This window comes from Schistocerca piceifrons, chromosome 8 (genome assembly GCF_021461385.2).
Source record: "Schistocerca piceifrons isolate TAMUIC-IGC-003096 chromosome 8, iqSchPice1.1, whole genome shotgun sequence".
NCBI classification, from domain to species: Eukaryota; Metazoa; Arthropoda; class Insecta; order Orthoptera; family Acrididae; genus Schistocerca; species Schistocerca piceifrons.
Window position 1 is genome coordinate 301,808,042 of NC_060145.1, and position 17,898 is coordinate 301,825,939.

General features: G+C 38.4%; 1 protein-coding gene across 8 annotated transcripts in view; it reads right to left on the reverse strand.

Annotated features, from left to right (window-relative positions):
* The window catches only part of LOC124711632 (apoptosis-inducing factor 3), an 89,308-nt gene that overhangs the window by 25,588 nt on the left and 45,822 nt on the right, over positions 1–17,898 (reverse strand). For all 8 annotated transcript variants that reach the window (XM_047241810.1, XM_047241811.1, XM_047241813.1 and 5 more), the window contains one exon: positions 553–686. In XM_047241810.1, the coding sequence (XP_047097766.1) occupies positions 553–686 (134 nt within the window). The remainder of the gene's footprint in view (positions 1–552; positions 687–17,898) is intronic.

Genomic DNA, 17,898 nt, shown 5'->3' on the forward strand with positions numbered 1-17,898 from the left:
ATAAGAGTGCAGAATTTAGCACTCTTGATATAACAAAACATTATTTATCAATTTCCATGCTAACCTTCTGGAAGGATTTTCTCTGCTTAACAACCACATCACGAAAATTTTTATTAAATGTGTTTAATAATTATTCTGTTGTCAAATTATTATTCTTTTGGCAAATACGCCTATAGTCTGTGTGTCACATCAGCAACTAAAGTATAGTATATCTTATTATAAGTATGTATGTGTTAACAGCAGGGTAAGTATTAAAAAGACGATCACAACTTAACAAAGGTAAAAAAAAGCCTGCCTTATACATTACACCTTTCATCTTTCAATTTATTTTTATTTATTTTATTTATTTTTTTTAATTTCAAAATGATGCTGTATGAGATACATCTACCCTCTGTACATTTTCGCAAAACAATCATTTAATCACAAAAATTAATCACTTATCACACAATTGGAACTGCCTTTACAACATTTTTTTCTTTGCAAGAAACATGAAATCACAAAAAAAGAAAAAGAATATCATTGCAGCCTCTTGGCAGTACAACAGTTACCTACCTATAAAGGAACCGCCTAGGATGACTACGTTTTTATCTTTACCAAGTGCCTGATTGATGGAATTAGCATTATCAATTGACCGTAAAACAAATACATTCTCCAATGTACTTCCTGGAATTGAAGGTACACGTGGGCTGAAATAGAGAGAGATCATCTTAGTACAAATTAATTTTGGAGAAATTAAAAAAGTTCAGGAAAGGAATGGTGGTTGCACTCACCCACAAATCTTACCAAATAAGATCATGAACACCAGTCTCTGTATATCAGACAACATCTGTAGTAAAAAATATATTTGATATATATTCTACAAAATTTCAAATACATTCATCTGTTGTGACTTGAAGATAAACAACTATACTTTGAAAACAAGAAGAAGATCATATTACTGTAGTCTCTTTAAGCAACTTTACCTTCACTAAAGATCTGATCAAACCAGACAATGTATGTGAATGAGATAGAAAAAAAAAATAACAAATTTTTGGCAGTGTCTCTCTCTTGCAGGTACTGAATACATATGCAGTGGAAATTTTCAAGGTCACAGCTCACAATCCAAAATATGATAAGCTGTAGAGAGCACATTGAGATATGGCTCAATGTTTTTGAATGCCATCAGTTACTTTTAGCAAAAGCTATAGAATCTCTCATTGCTGAAGTTCTCTACATATTACATCATTTCCCTTTCTTACTCTTCTGTGTATTCTTTTGCTGCCTATCAAGTTGTCATCTTCAACAACCCTAAATACCAAAACTATAACAACTGGTTGTACAACTGCACTATTTTCTTTCCCATCAATAAATAGGCATTATTATGGTTGATATTCAGGATTATTCTATTCTATTTTCAGGCCCACTTTCTTCCAGATGATGTTTTAAGTTTATCTATACTAGAGGCAAGTCTTTCACAGAGGCAATTCACACATTTCTTTAAAACACATCACTTCTTAATTTTATGAGTTTCAAGATGTGAGAACTTTTCCTACAACTGCTGATAACTGGCACTGTTTATCTGCAACGAATAGCAGCAAAACAGCCCTCACAAGCTTGTTGCCAAATTATAGTGAACTAAAATTACCAGTAATCCATATAACCCATGAATGGTCTGCCAGATATCCCCAGCCTACAACGAGTGGTATTTTAGGGTCACTAAGACACATGGTGTCAGTGGCCTTATTACACCTTTAGAGATACAATATACTGAAGCACCCACTCCCCAGTGAACTAGTGTATGGCCTGAGGAAGATTGCTACAACATGCACAAAATGTTGGTTATCTCAAAATTTTTTTAAGATGACATGGCACTACACCTGGAAGGATTTTAATGAGCACCTGTTGTGTATGCAGGGACAGGTCCAAATGCAAAATAAATCAGAATGCCTCACTCACAGGGTGGAAGCAGAACTAAGCATTTTACAGTATCATTCCCAGAACCGAAAGTGGCCCTCTGGTTTGGAGCCAAGTGGAAGACTTACATAAGAGATTCAGACGATGCTGTGACAATCTTGGATGTGGATTACTGGACTTCTGCTATCGGAGGAAGAATTATAGCTGGAGGTCAGCACATCAAATGGAACTCACCATGATGTTCATCGAACCGCTCTATCAAATTTCTGGTATTGTGACATGGCGCATTATCTTCTTGAAAAATGCCACTGCTGTCGGGAGACATGATCGTCATGAAGGGTGTACATGGCCTGCAACCAGTGCACGATACCACTTGGCTATCATGGTGCCTTGCATGAGCTCCACTCTCAACCCACAGATACCCACGTTAACGTTCCCCAGAGCACAATGGAGCCACAGCCAGCTTGTCTCCGTCTCTTAGCACAGGTGCCAAGGAGCTGCTCCCCTGGAGGAAGATGGATTTGCGCCCTTCCATGAGCATGATGGTGAAGGTATTGGGATTCATCAGACCATGTAATGCTCTGCCATTAGGCCAATGTTCAGCGCCAATGTTCGCATGCCCATTTCAGTCACAGTTGCTGATGCCATGGTGTTAACATTGGCACTTGCATAGATCGTCATCTGCTGAGGCCCATCATTAGGAGCGTTTGATGCACTGTGTGTTCACATAAACTTTTACTATGCCCAACATTATAAGTTTGAGGTTTGATCCACCACAGCTTGCCACCTGTCCTGTTTTACCAGTCTACCCAGCCTACAATGTCCGACATCTGTAATGAAGGGCGGCGGCCCAACCCAACATTTGGACATGGTTTCACCTTTGTTTTGCTACGTGTTGAAGACACTCACCATAGCACTCCTCTAACACTTCACAATTCGTAAAGTTTCCGAAATACTTTTGCCGAGACTCCGGGCCATCACAATCCGCGCCTAGTCAAATCAGATCACACGTCTCCTCCATTCTACACATGGACAACACACTCACTAATACTACATGCACCATGCGTGTGTCTGCCTAGCAGTCATTCCTCGCCAGGTGCTATTGCCTGGAAAGGTTTATATCGACAGTAGGTCAGTGGTCATAATGTTCTGGCTTATGGTCACCAACAGGCCCAAACCTTTCATCTCTGTGATTGTAAGGCCATTACAATACCACTGAATATGATTGTAAATAAGAATATAAAGAAACATAGTAACACATTCTGCTTAGTGAGAATGACACTAATCAAATTCAAATTACCTGGGCAGTCACCACGAAAATTTAAACTCCAGCACTGGCAATGTTGAGCATCAATAGGCAAATTATGCTACAGTCAGGTAGGCGTTGAGCAGAGTTGTGAGGTATGGCAAAGAGGTTCAGCAGTCTTGTTAGAAAGCTGTTACAAAAGCAAAGAGAGCTTCACAGCAAATTTAAACGTGGAGAGAACCCCACATAAAGAGAGTTGTGCATGATATGTTCAATGAATCTGAAACTAAATTCTATCTACTTGACAGAAAACCCAAAATGTCTTGATCTTTGTTAAATTAGTGTACTGACTGGAACCATCTGCTCAAACGCACTGACAAGCAAAAAGAGGATGATGACACAGTATATCGAAATACTAAATGGCTGTTGCAACACTATTTCAATGAGGATGACTGCATTGTACTTACACCTTCAAATTGTCCCACGAACATCAAAATGACATTGAAATAAGTGACCACAAGAAAGAAAAGCAACTGAAATCACTCAGCAGAGGAAAGGCTATGGGACCTAATGGGATACCAATAAGATTCTACAGAGAGTATGTGAAAGAACTTTCTCTCCTTCTAGCAGCAATGTATTATAGGTCACTGAACCTCTGAAGTATCGCTAATGAATGGAAAGTAGTGCACGTCATTCCTATTTTCTGGACGTGTCATCGAATAGGTACAACAAGCTATAGGTCTACACCTCTGATGTTGGTCTGTCGTAGAAGTGTTTGCATATTATGACATTTCCGGAGATCGAAAAATCTCCTTCGTATGTATCAACTGGGGTTCCAAAAACAACAATCATTTGAAATCCAGCTCACTACATTCACCCACAAGACAAAAAAAAGCAGCATCTAGTTCAGTGTCATGTTCCTCGACATTTTGAAGGCATTCAATAAAGTTATGCACAAGTGCTTAATAAACAAGATACAAGTGCACAGATCAGGCCAGCTGTGTGTTTGGTCTGAAGAATTTCTAAGCAAACAGAACAAAACATGTAATTCTCAATGGGGAGAAAGCTTCACATGTAAAAGCAACTTTGGGTACACCCCAAGGAAGTTTTGCAGAACCATTCCCTTTTACAATGCATATAAATTACCTAGTGGATAACACTGGAAGATGGAAGAGGCTTCTCATGGATGATGCTGTTGTATAAAGAGAAGTCACAATGGTAGAAAATTATTATAGCAAAATGCAGGATGACCTGCAGAGGATTGACACTTGGTGTAGGGGTTGGCAACAGACTGTCAACACGCAATAGGCAGAAAGACTCGTCACCATGCAATTACACGATTTCAGAGCAAACATTGGAAGCAGTTACATCAATAAAATATCTAGGAGTATGTGTACAGAACAACTTAATGCTGAATGGCTACACATAACTAATTGCAGGTAAGGCAGATGCCAGACAGATTCATTGAAAGAATGCTCAGGAAATATAATCCACCCAAAGAGGAGGCAGCTCACAAAACTCTTATTCAACAAATACCTGAATATTGCTCGTAAGCCTGGGGGTCTGTAAGAGACAGTGTAACACTTATATCGATTAGAAGTAGGTTTATATCATGTAACTGTGTATCTACAATTATGGTGTGTGTATTCTTTGTTAGTTAAAGTCATTGATTTGCGACATGAAATTTAGAGTTTTGTAATGTATATATGAAAAAAGCAAAATGAAATTTTATAATATGTGTATGTTTATAAAAAAGACAATGTTTATTGAAAGCTGGTTCATGCTTATGGCAATTGTATTTGTGATGTGTAAAAGATGTAGGGAAGTCCCTCCACAACGGAAGTGGCATGGTGCGATGTAAAAGGTGGTTTTGACAGTCGAACTCAGTGGCTTCTTGGTATGAACAGTATACAGTATGTGGCTAGCTGTAGCACGGTACACTTCAATGGTGCCAAGACAGGCAATTGGAAGTTGCTTTGCAAAGGATTGTTGCCTCAGATGTGGATCTGGCTATTATTTGGTATTTTCTGCAAAAGGGAATGGTCCTAAATGTTGAAAATCCGACACCAAGAAGAGATTTTATAGAGCATTACAACATCAAAAGCCATGAGTACAGTTAGCCACCATGTCACTTGTCACCAAAACTTCACCAGTGCTTTACGAACTTCATAATGCAGCTGTGTATATGGACATGGACCAGTTAATCTGTGTGTGTGGTTTTAATAATAATCCAAATGCTATAAATCTGTGTCCGGAACCATATCTTCTATCCTGATCACGAACCTATGCAGAGTCCTCACTTAAGTGCTACTAACACCGAGTATCCTGTGTTAAATGAACAATACTGGCATTCAAGTATTTCAAAGCTTTTTTTTTTTTTGTCAAATGTGAAAAGAGCAGTAAAAGTCGAAATTAAAACCACAAAACTGAAGTTAAGATACGATTTGGCTAAAGTACTCTCAGTTCATTGCAAAGTATAGTTTTGCAAGAATACAGTGCTAGATTTGTAAATGTTATTGTCTAAAATACCTGCTTCACAGGTGATAAAACCGGCAAATACGTTAAGCTCACTGTAACAATAGTGTGGTCTTTATTTCTGTCATGAATGGTTCCTTTTTTGAAGTTTAATTGAGCTCAGTGTTGAATTTTTTGTGTTGCAAAGTAAATTATGAACTACTCCAAGTCAAGTGAGAGATTAGCTTTGTTTGAATTAGTCTTTTTTACTGAAATAATCAAAGAGATTGACCAGTGACACTATACTAGTTTATGGGTCCCCACCATATTCTCCACATATTAGAAAAATAACTGGACTATAACTGCTGCTAAGGAAAATTGATATTTGTAGAGGAGTATAAATAGTGTATTTAGGATATTATTTATCTTTATTTGTGTTTTTACATGTCAGTTAAAATAGAAGATCCCCATGTCCAAATTTAGCTCTGCACTTCAGGCAATAACATTTCAGTATTGGTTTAAGTAATGATCTTTAGTGTAGTTGTTATTAGTATCAGCTGGTGCAAATATGCTTTCCAAAATTACTGATGTGTACGTTATTGATAACTGCTGCTACACATAGCTCAAAGTGCACTGTGTCAGTCTGTATCCTGTGCTCTATTCAAAGCGAAAAACCAACAAAAGTAACTTTAATAACCAATATTCAATTTTCTTAAACATATATTTACAAATTAATGTGCCTAATTGGGATGGGGAGGTTCATTTTTTCATTCGTATAATTTTTACCACTTTCATTAACTCTCAAGGTTTAAGTCCATTTAGTCTTTCTGTTAATTTTTACCATATTCAAAATTATAGTCTGACGCCATTATACATTAGATACATACACAATCAAAATTTGAAATCCTCTCAGAGGATAACATTAGCTTGTTTCACGGCAAGTTAAGAGTTATAACAGGACTGACAGACGAAATACAGAAGATCCAAAGAAGAGCAGCACACATCATTACAAGTTCATTTAGAAAGCACCAAAACATCACACAGATGATAAACTAACTCCAGTAGCAGACACAGCAAGATACGTGTTTGCATTATGTTGTGCTTTATTGTTAATGTTCACTCCAAAAAGGGTCAACCAATACATTACTTCCTCCTAAGTAGATCTGTGAAACATCATTGAAGGTAAAATTAGAGAGATTGTGGAGTTCACACAGGGGCTTATCATCAACTGCTGTTCCCACAAACCATTCGTTACCAAACAGGGAAAAGGAGAAATGATAGTGATACATAAAGTGTCCCCCACCATATATCGTAATGTGGCTTGGAATTAAATATAAATGTAGATGTAAATTTAGACGGTAACTTGTCCACATTAGGCCTCATCATGCAGAAATGAATCTTTTTATAATTCACTGCTGCTAAACTGTCTATAACGGACCTTGGGTGCTTGAATTCGACTACTGTGTTCACTTTCTAAATTTGCATGTTTATTCCAACAAAATTAGCTACTAGCAGGCACTGCTGGCTTCTAACCAAATGCTAAGATCTCCCTTTGACCTTGCAAGGTGTGCACAACATACTGTGTGACACTGACGATTTGTAACTCATGGTTGCCAATAGTGAAATTAATAAAATAGTATTGTGTGTAACTTTTATCCACCCTTTCAAGCTGTACTAAAACACAAATAAACTTATTTCTATAATCATCATTTTCAGCTAACCAAATATTACAACAAAAATATTTTTTCCACATTACAGAAACTAGTCAAAAATTTAGTGTTCCAGTACAGAGTCAACCAAGCATCTGACGAGGCATAGCAGTTGCACTTTTTATAGAGTGATTTCATTCTACCATGAAGACTATTGTTGTCTTGCTGCGATTTTTATACTTACACAGTCTGTCTTCTCTGTAATGCATTAGGTCACAGCCATGTCTTCCAAATATCCAGATTTTGCCAAAGCAATTGAACATCCAGAGACAAATGCATTATAAATAAGAAATGCTCCACAGAAGTAAGAAATTCCACAAACTACCTTGGGAACAGACAAAGAAGCAGGTGAGAATTAACACAAATGTCTAAAAAATGACGGACAGAAAGTGAAAATGGCCAAGCAGGAATGGCTGGAGAATGAATGTAAGGAGTTAGCACAATATTTCACTAGGCGAAAAATAGATACTACCCACAAGAAGAATAAAGAGGACTTAGGAGAAAAGCGAAAGCGGCTGTACGACTATCAAGTCCTTAGGTGGAAACGTCTTACGAAGCAACGAAGAGAATGCTGAAAGGAGCATACAGAGGATCTATACAAAGGAGGTGAACTTTAAAGCAATACTATAGAAATGGAAGAGGACATAGACGAAGATGAGTTGGGAGATATGGAACTGCGAGAAGAGTTTGAGAAGGGCATTTAAAGACCTATGTCAAAAAAAGTCCTTGGAGTAGATGACATTTTGTTAGAACCACCTGGGGATGTACGAGATCGCCAAAATACCCTCAGACTTCAAGAAGAATGCAATAATTTCAATTCCAAACCAGGTGCTGACAAATGTGAATATTATTGATCTATCAGTTAATCAGTCATGGCTGCAAAATACTAACACCAATTCCATACAGAAAAATGGAAAACCTGGTAGAAGCCGATCTCGGGGAAGATCAGTTTTGATTTTGGAGAAGTGTAGGAACATGCACAAAACAGTGGGATACAGCAGTACTAAGGGATTAAGAAATATGCTTTCTCTAAGGCTATGGATATTGCTATAAGGGATAGTTCAGCAGGCAGTTCAGTTGAAGAGGAATGGATATATCTAAAAAGGGCAACCATAGAAGTTGGAAAGAAACATGAAGGTACAAAGAAGGTAAATGTGAAGAGACCAGGGTATCAAGATATACCTCAGTTGATCAATGAAAGAAGGAAGTACAAAAATGTTCAGGGAGAACCAGGAATACAGAAATACAAGTCACGTAGGAATGAAATTAAGAGGAAGTGCATAGAAGCTAAGGCACATGGCTGCACAAAAAATATCAAGAAATCGAAAAAGTACAGATTGTCGAAAGGTCTTACTCAGCGTATAGAAAAGTAGAAATAACCTTTGGTGAAATTAAAAGCAAGTATGGTAATACTACAAGTGCAACGAGAATTCCATTGTTAAATGCAGAGGAGAGAGCAAATAGGTGGAAAGAGTACATTGAAGGCCTCTATCAGAGGAAGATTTATCCGATGTGATAAAAGAAGAAACAGGAGTCAATTTACAAGAGATAGGGGATCCAGTATTAGAATCACAATTTAAGAGAGCTTTGGAAGACTTAGGATTGAATAAGACAGAAGGGATAGATAACATTCCATCAGAATTTCTAAAGTCATTGGGAAAGTGGCAACAAAATGACTATTCATGTTGATCTGTAGAATGTATGCGTCTGGTGATATACCATCTGACTTTGGAAAAACATCATCCACACAATTCCAAAGACTACAAGAGCTTACAAGTGCGAAAATCTTTGAGCAATCAGCTTAACAGCTCATACGTCCAAGTTGCTGACAAGAATAATATACAGAAGAATTAAAAAGAAAGTTGAGGATGTGCTGATGACTATCTGTTTGGCTGTAGGAAATACAAGATAGGTTCAAGACTGGAATTAAAATTCAAAGTGAAAGGGTATAACTGATAAGATTAGCTGATGACATTGCTATCCTCAGTGAAAGTGAAGAAGAATCACAGGACCTGCTGAATGGAGTGAACAGTCTACAGAATAACTTCCATGGTCCTAGAGGGAGCTGCGGATGGTAAAAGCTGCATGGAAAGACAGATATTGGAATACATCCAGAAAATAATTGAGGACATACGCTGCAAGTGCTTCTCTGAGATGAAGAGGTTGGCACACGAGAGAAATTTGTCGCAGGCCACATAAAACCAGTCAGAAGATTGATGACAAAAAGAAAGAGCAACATGCGAGGCAATATTGGCCTTACAACTTACCTTGGAAGATAAGTTAAGGAATGGCAAATCTATGTTTATAGCATTCATAGACTTAGAAAAAGCCTTTGACAATGTCGACTGAAATACTCTCTTTGAAATTTTGAAGGTAGCAGGGGATAAAATACAAGAAGTGATAGGCTATTTACAATTTGTACAGAAACAAAGGGGCTGTTATAAAAGTCAAGGAGCATGAAAGGGAAGCAGTGGTCGAGCAGGTGAAGACAGGTTTGTAGCCTATTCCCAACATTATTGCATCTGTACATTAAGCAAGCAGTAAAGAAAACCAAAGATACATTTAGACTAGGCATCAACACCCAAGGACAAGAAATGAAAAAATTGAGGTTTTCTGATCACACTGTAATTCTGTCAGAGACAGCAAAAGACTTGGAAGAGCAGTTTAAGAGATTGTCTTGAAAAGGGGGATTTGAGATGAACGTCAACAAAAGCAAGACAAGAATAAAGGAATGTAGTCGAATTAAATGCTAAATGAATCAGATTAAGAGACAACACACTTGAAGTATTAGATAGTTTTCACTATCTTGTCAGCAAAATAACTGATGACAGCCAAAGTAGGAATGACATAAGATTTTGACTTGCATTGGCAAGAAAAGCTTACCTGAAGAAGCAGTCCCCAGCAATCAGTCTTTCCTTCTCATCTCATCTGGTACTGAGTAGATTTTTTATCTAACCAATTACATTATATTTTCTGAAGAAGAGAAATTTGTTAACACTTTGCTGTCCGCACCTCTCCTACAAATTTAGTCACTTGGCACTGGCAGTGTTATGGCGGATTACTTGGCTTGTCGCCGGCCGTCCTTGACATTATGAGGAGATTATAAATTGTTAAGTTTTACTAATCTCATTGTTAGTTCTCATTAGTTAACAACCCTGTTCCCCTACTTTCATGAAAGTTCGGAGATATACATACGTAAATAAATAGAAAATTTGTTTAAAAACAAAGATGAGGTGACTTACCGAACAAAAGCGCTGGCAGGTCGATAGACACACAAACAAACACAAACATACACACAAAATTCAAGCTTTCGCAACAAACTGTTGCCTCATCAGGAAAGAGGGAAGGAGAGGGGAAGACGAAAGGAAGTGGGTTTTAAGGGAGAGGGTAAGGAGTCATTCCAATCCCGGGAGCGGAAAGACTTACCTTAGGGGGCAAAAAGGACGGGTACACACACACACACACACACACACACACACACACACACACACGTATCCATCAACACATATACAGACACAAGCAGACATATACAGAAGCCAAGTACTTGTATATATATATGTCTGTATATGTCTGCTTGTGTCTGTATATGTGTTGATGGATACGTGTGTGTGTGTGTGTGTGTGTGTGTGTGTGTGCGCGCGCGCGAGTGTATACCCGTCCTTTTTTCCCCCTAAGGTAAGTCTTTCCGCTCCCGGGATTGGAATGACTCCTTACCCTCTCCCTTAAAACCCACTTCCTTTCGTCTTCCCCTCTCCTTCCCTCTTTCCTGATGAGGCAACAGTTTGTTGCGAAAGCTTGAATTTTGTGTGTATGTTTGTGTGTCTATCGACCTGCCAGCGCTTTTGTTCGGTAAGTCACCTCATCTTTGTTTTTATATATAATTTTTCCCACGTGGAATGTTTCCTTCCATTATATAGAAAATTTGTTTGTTTCATATATTTATTTATTTGCATTGCCTCTGGTATTTAGTATTTCTCTTTCATATGATATGCAGCAAAACAGTCTTCAAGATGTAACACAACTCCACAAGACTTGCACATTAAATTTGTTGTTCTCTCTTTTTTTTTTTTTTTGGAACATACATGGCAGTTTCTTCATTTTCGTTTATTCGTTTCGGAAATATGTATTAGTTGGTCTTTCTTTATGTGATGGGCAAATGTCAACCGGATCATGATGAGACACACATGATGTAGTGGCAGAAGCAGGTACATGGTTTTTAATCCTCGAATCGGACACTTTCAATAAAAAATTGTGAAAGCGGACATTCTTGTATTCTGCTATGTACAGAATGCATTAAATAATGTGCATTTCAACCTTTTTTGACCATTTTAAAGTTTTTCAGTATATAGGGTAACAAACCAACTATTGGTCTGCTCGATCCACTCCTTTCATGTATTCGTTGTAGTCTAATACACTTTCAGATTTTTTAAATTGAGTAATTGGTTTTTCTACATTTTCTTTGCGTTTCAGTCAAAGTGGCATTATGTATTGTAGAGATCATTCGTATCATTTTAGTTTTCGAAGCTCTCCATACCTGTGCGGTGAGTACTTCACCTGTCCGTTGATGACAAGCTGTGAACACATTGACTTTTGTGCGCTTTAATTTTTCTGGAAATCCTCTACTTTGCCGCATCGTTCCACAAAAATCGAATTTTCTTTTCAAGTACCTTCTCTGCAAGTTCTACACTGTTATAATAATTATCCATGAGGAATCATAACATATAACCTCAACGAAAAGCCAACATGGCATAAAAGAATAAACAAATTGACCAGACCACAATATATTACCAAGAACACCTACAACAAAAAGAGCCTGTCAATAGCAACAAAACTAAAACACTAAAAAACAGCCACTCAACTATAAATAACATACGCAAGTGAAGCCATCTTCAAAACACTAACACTGCACAAACGGACAAAATACTCAAAACAGAGAGAAGAATCATCAGAATGTGCATCTACAAATCGTACCAGAAAGATGGACACTGGAGAGTAGCAACAAATGAAACAGTCTACAAGGAAATAGAACCAGCAATGAGTACAATCAGGAAGAAATGCATTTCATTTTTTGGACATCTAATCAGAACACCAGAGAACATGATCATCAGGAGAATAATAGAAAAATTGTGGAATAGTAAGTGCAACATTCAGTGGATTACAGAAATAAAGGAAGATACGGATGAGCTACAGATTACATTGGAAGATCTAAGAAACGACACTGACAAAATCAGGAAACTCACAGACAAACAAACCAGACTGCAAACGAGAATCAACAAACACACAATAGGAAGGGTGCTTTCCGATAAAGAAAGAAGGACGAGATCTTAGAGAATGAAGAATACTGGGCTGACAGGAAACTGAAAAATTCTTTGTATGAAGTTGGCTAGAGTGGTCCAATGAAGGCCATCAAATGTAAACAATAATAATAATAACTTCAGTCATTACACAGAAATTAATGACACATACAACACAGAACAAAATTATAAATGAAGAACAAAAAGGCTGTTGCAAAGGAGCTCGAGGATGTAAAGAGCAACTGATAATAGATGCAGAGGTGACATATCAAGCTAAAACTAAACAAAGGTCACTACACTACGCATACATTGATTTCCAAAAGGTTTTTGATAGTGTACCCCACTCATGGTTACTACAAATATTGGAAATATACAAAGTAGATCCTAAATTGATACAGTTCCTAAACATAGTAATGAAAAATTGGAAAACCACACCTAATATCCAAACAAATTCAAATAATATCACATCACAGCCAATACAGATTAAGCGTGGAATATACCAAGGAGACTCATTAAGTCCTTTCTGGTTCTGCCTTGCTCTGAACCCACTATCCAACATGCTAAATAATACAAATTATGGATACAATATTACTGGAACACACCCACACAAAATCACACATTTGCTATACATGGATGATCTAAAACTACTGGCAGCAACAAATCAACAACTCAACCAATTACTAAAGATAACAGAAGTATTCAGCAATGACATAAATATGGCTTTTGGAACAGACAAATGTCAAGGGAAAACACACTAAACAAGAAGATTACATATTGGAGAACCACAGCGACTGCATAGAAGCGATGGAAAAAACAGATGCCTGTAAATATCTAGGATACAGACAAAAAATAGGAATAGATAATACAAACATTAAAGAAGAACTAAAAGAAAAATATAGACAAAGACTAACAAAAATACTGAAAACAGAATTGACAGCAAGAAACAAGACAAAAGCTATAAATACTTATGCTATACCAATATTGACCTACTCATTCGGAGTAGTGAAATGGAGTAACACAGACCTAGAAGCACTCAATACACTTACACGTTCACAATGCCACAAATATAGAATACATCACATACATTCAGCAACAGATTCCCATTAAGCAGAAAGGAAGGAGGAAGGGGATTTATCGATATAAAAAACCTACATTATAGACAGGTAGACAATTTAAGAAAATTCTTTCTAGAACGAGCAGAAACTAGCAAAATACACAAAGCAATCACTCATATAAATACATCTGCTACACCACTGCAATTTCATAACCACTTCTACAACCCTTTAGATCACATAACATCAACAGATACGAAGAAAGTAAATTGGAAAAAGAAAACACTACATGGCAAGCACCCGTATCATCTAACACAGCCACACATCGATCAAGACGCATCCAAAAAATCTGTAATTATTGATACGTGTTCAATAACCCGAAAGTTCCTAAATACAATGTAACATATACCGTACAGTTAAAAGGAAGTCACACTTGATCAAGGTCCGCGTCACTTTCCATTTTTAACCAGACGTAACGTCTGAGAAAAGGATATTATTATTGTTTATTGTTGGCGAATTTTCCCTAAAAGGAAATCGTTAAGCTTATGACTTTGAAGGCTTGTTCTTCTTGTCCTTCCAGTACTCCTTCATTCTCTTGGAGAGGGCCTCTTTTCTCTCCTCAGACCATTCTTGTTTGGTCCGCTGTTTTAGCGCTTCTGACTTTACTTCCCAATTGTCTATGTGTTTTCGGAAGGTGCTTCTGTCTGTGGTGTTTGTGGTGCCAATTGCTTGTAGGTCTTTTCGGACTCCTTCCATCCAGGGTGTCGAGACTTTAAGTGTCTTGATGTGTTCTAGAATTTTCTTGGTGAGTCTTGTTTCAGGGAGTCTATCTAAATGTCCGTAGAATTTAAGGCGCCTTTTTCTCATATCGTTCTCGATGTTCGAATATGCTTCTACTGTTGAGTTCTTCTGTAGTCTGTAGCCATCTGGTGTGGGTCTTCCTCCTAAAATTTTCCTCATGATTTTGCGTTCTTCTTTTTTGATTTCTTCAATTTTGATTTTCCTGTTGAGTGCTAGTGTTTCGCTGGCATACAGTACAGCGGGTTTGATCACTGTGTTATAGTGTCTGATCTTGGTGTTTCTGGAAATGCATTGTTTGTTGTAGACGTTTCGTACCATGCCTAGTGATTTCCGTGTCTTCTGTAGTCTGTCTTCATAAGCCAGTTTCTCTGTTCTGGTCGGTTCGATGATTTCGCCTAGGTATCTGAAGTGTGTGACCCCTTTAATTTTGCCGTACTTTGTTGTGATGTCGTCGCCTTCTCTTGTTAGGACTTGCGTTTTTTCAAAAGAGATTTGTAGGCCGACTTTCTCGGCGCATTCTTTCAGGATTTCGATCTGTGTTTTTGCTGATGTTGGGTCATAGGTCAGTATCGCTAGGTCATCTGCGAATGCTAGGTAAGGGATTTCCAGTCTTTTCCTTCCTAATGTGACTGGTCTCCAGGTGTTTTGTCTCCTGACTTCAGCTTCCCATTCGCTCATTACTTTGTCCAAGACGATGTTGAACAATAGCGGGGACAGTCCATCTCCTTGTCTTAGGCCAGTGTGGATTTCAAAGGGGTCCGAGATTTCGCCCATGATATTATTATTATTATTATTATTATTATTATTATTATTATTATTATTATTATCATCCATGCTGAGGCCACTTTCCATAAGAATGTGTCAACAGTTACATTACTGTTCTTGCTAAAGGCTGTCCAGCACTGGAATATACACTACTGGCCATTAAAATTGCTACACCACGATGACTTGCTACAGTCGCGAAATTTAACCGACAGGAAGAAGATGCTGTGATGTGCAAATGATTAGCTTTTCGGAGCATTCACACAAGGATGGCGCCGGTGGCAACACCTTCAACGTGCTGACGTGAGGCAAGTTTCCAACCGATTGCTCATACACAAACAGCAGTTGACCAGCGTTGCCTGGTGAAACGTTGTTGTGATGCCTCGTGTAAGGAGGAGAAATGTGTACCATCACACTTCCGACTCTGATAAAGGTCAGATTGTAGCCTATCGCGATTGCGGTTTATCGTATAGCGACATTGCTGCTCGCGTTGGTCGAGATTCAATGACTGTTAGCAGAATATGGAATCGGTGGGTTCAGGAGGGTAATATGGAACGCCGTGCTGGATCCTAACGGCCTCGTATCACTAGCAGTTGAGATGACAGGCATCTTGTCTGCATGGCTGCAATGAATTGTGCAGCCACGTCTCGATCCCTGAGTCAACAGATGGGGACGTTTGCAAGACAACAACCATCTGCACGAACAGTTCGATGACGTTTGCAGCAGCATGGACTATCAGCTCGGAGACCATGGCTGTGGTTACCCTTGACGCTGCATGACAGACAGGAAAGCCAGCGATGGTGTACCCAATGACGAACCTGGGTACAGGAATGGCAAAACGTCATTTTTTCAGATGAATCCAGGTTCTGTTTACAGCATCATGATAGTCGCCTCCGTGTTGGGCGTCATCGCAGTGAACACACATTGGAAGCGTGTATTCATCATCGCCATACTGGCGTATCACCCAGCTTAATGGTATGGGGTGCCATTGGTTACACGTCTCGGTCACCTCTTGTTCGCATTGACGGCACTTTGAACAGTGGACGTTACATTTCAGATGTGTTACAACCTGTGGCTCTACCCTTCATTCGATCCCTGCGAAACCCTACATTTCAGCAGGATAATGCACAACCGCATGTTGCAGGTCCTGTACGGGCCTTTCTGGATACAGACAATGTTCAACTGCTACCCTGGCCAGCACATTCTCCAGATCTCTCACCAACTGAAAACGTCTGGTCAATGGTGGCCGAGTAACTGGCTCGTCACAATACACCAGTCACTACTCTTGATGAACCATGGTTGCATGCGCAGCTGTACCTGTACACGCCATCCAAGCTCTGTTTGACTCAATGCACAGGTGTGTCAAGGCCATTATTATGGCCAGAGGTGGTGGTTCTGGGTACTAATTTCTCAGGATCTATGCACCCAATTGCGTGAAAATGTAATCACATGTCAGTTATAGTATAATATATTTGTCCAATGAATACCCGTTTATCATCTGCACTTCTTCTTGGTGTAGCAATTCTAATGGCCAGTAGTGTATCTTCAATGAGGAATTGTATCCCGTATTCGAATCACACAGCATCTGAATGAAAATGCCATTTTTCGTAATTTTCGACGGATTGTAAACTTTAAAATTTAACCATCCATACCATGGTATCATTCCTTCATTGGCTGAGGTGTTTTGACTTCGATTAAAAGTTTCTTGAAACATTTTGGAAAAATAATCAATTACAAACGGCACTTTGAAAAGCCGGTTGGCATTATTTGGTGTACTGTTGTTGGAAAAATGTAAAAATGAATTTAAGAATTCCCTTAAGGATAGCAAGCCCAAACCATTTTTTAAGTTCAGGTCCCGTAACGTCGACAAATTTGGCATTTTTTTCATTCAGTTTCCTTCTATTGCAATTTTGACTGAAGAGCTTGTTGGTTTTGTTGTTAATATATTCAAATAGATCATTCCCAATATATAATTCTATAATATCCTCGACTATCTGTGTATCTTTGGGAATTATGTATGGACCCGCAGGTCCTTCAGATTTATTATTGGTCGTAAATCAAAGTCTGACCACTGAGCACTGTTTATTCGTCTGATTCATCCAAATCAGTTGGCAACCATAGCATTCACCGAATTCTTCTTGGACATATTTGACTATATTCCGATGATTCTGCTTCACTTTCATTTTTTTTATATCGAATGTCTTCTTCCCAATAGGCCAAGTTGTCTGAAATATCAGACAAGACATCCGTGCATTCATCGTAAATAATCATATTGTCTCTTTCGTCTGCCATGAAGAAAGAGCACAAGTACTTATAAAAACAAAAAACCTGTTGACGTTTCTAACTTACTGTTACCTAAACAAAACACCAACAGAATGCAAAAGATACTAAAGTGCTCCCGCTAGCCATTGCGCAATACGGTGCTCACGACACCACTGTGATATTGCCGGCCACTGAGCGATACTATGCACATGACACCGCTGTGGTGTTGCTGGCTGTTGACCACTATTTCGCACACAACACCACTGTGGTGTCACCGGACAGCATAGTGTGATATAGACTTAAGTGTTGAAAGTCTTTTCTGAAGGTATTTGTCTTGGGTGTAGCCATGTATGGAAGTGAAACATGGATAGTAAACAGTTTAGACAAGAAGAGAACAGAAGACTTTGGTAGTGGTGCTACAGAAG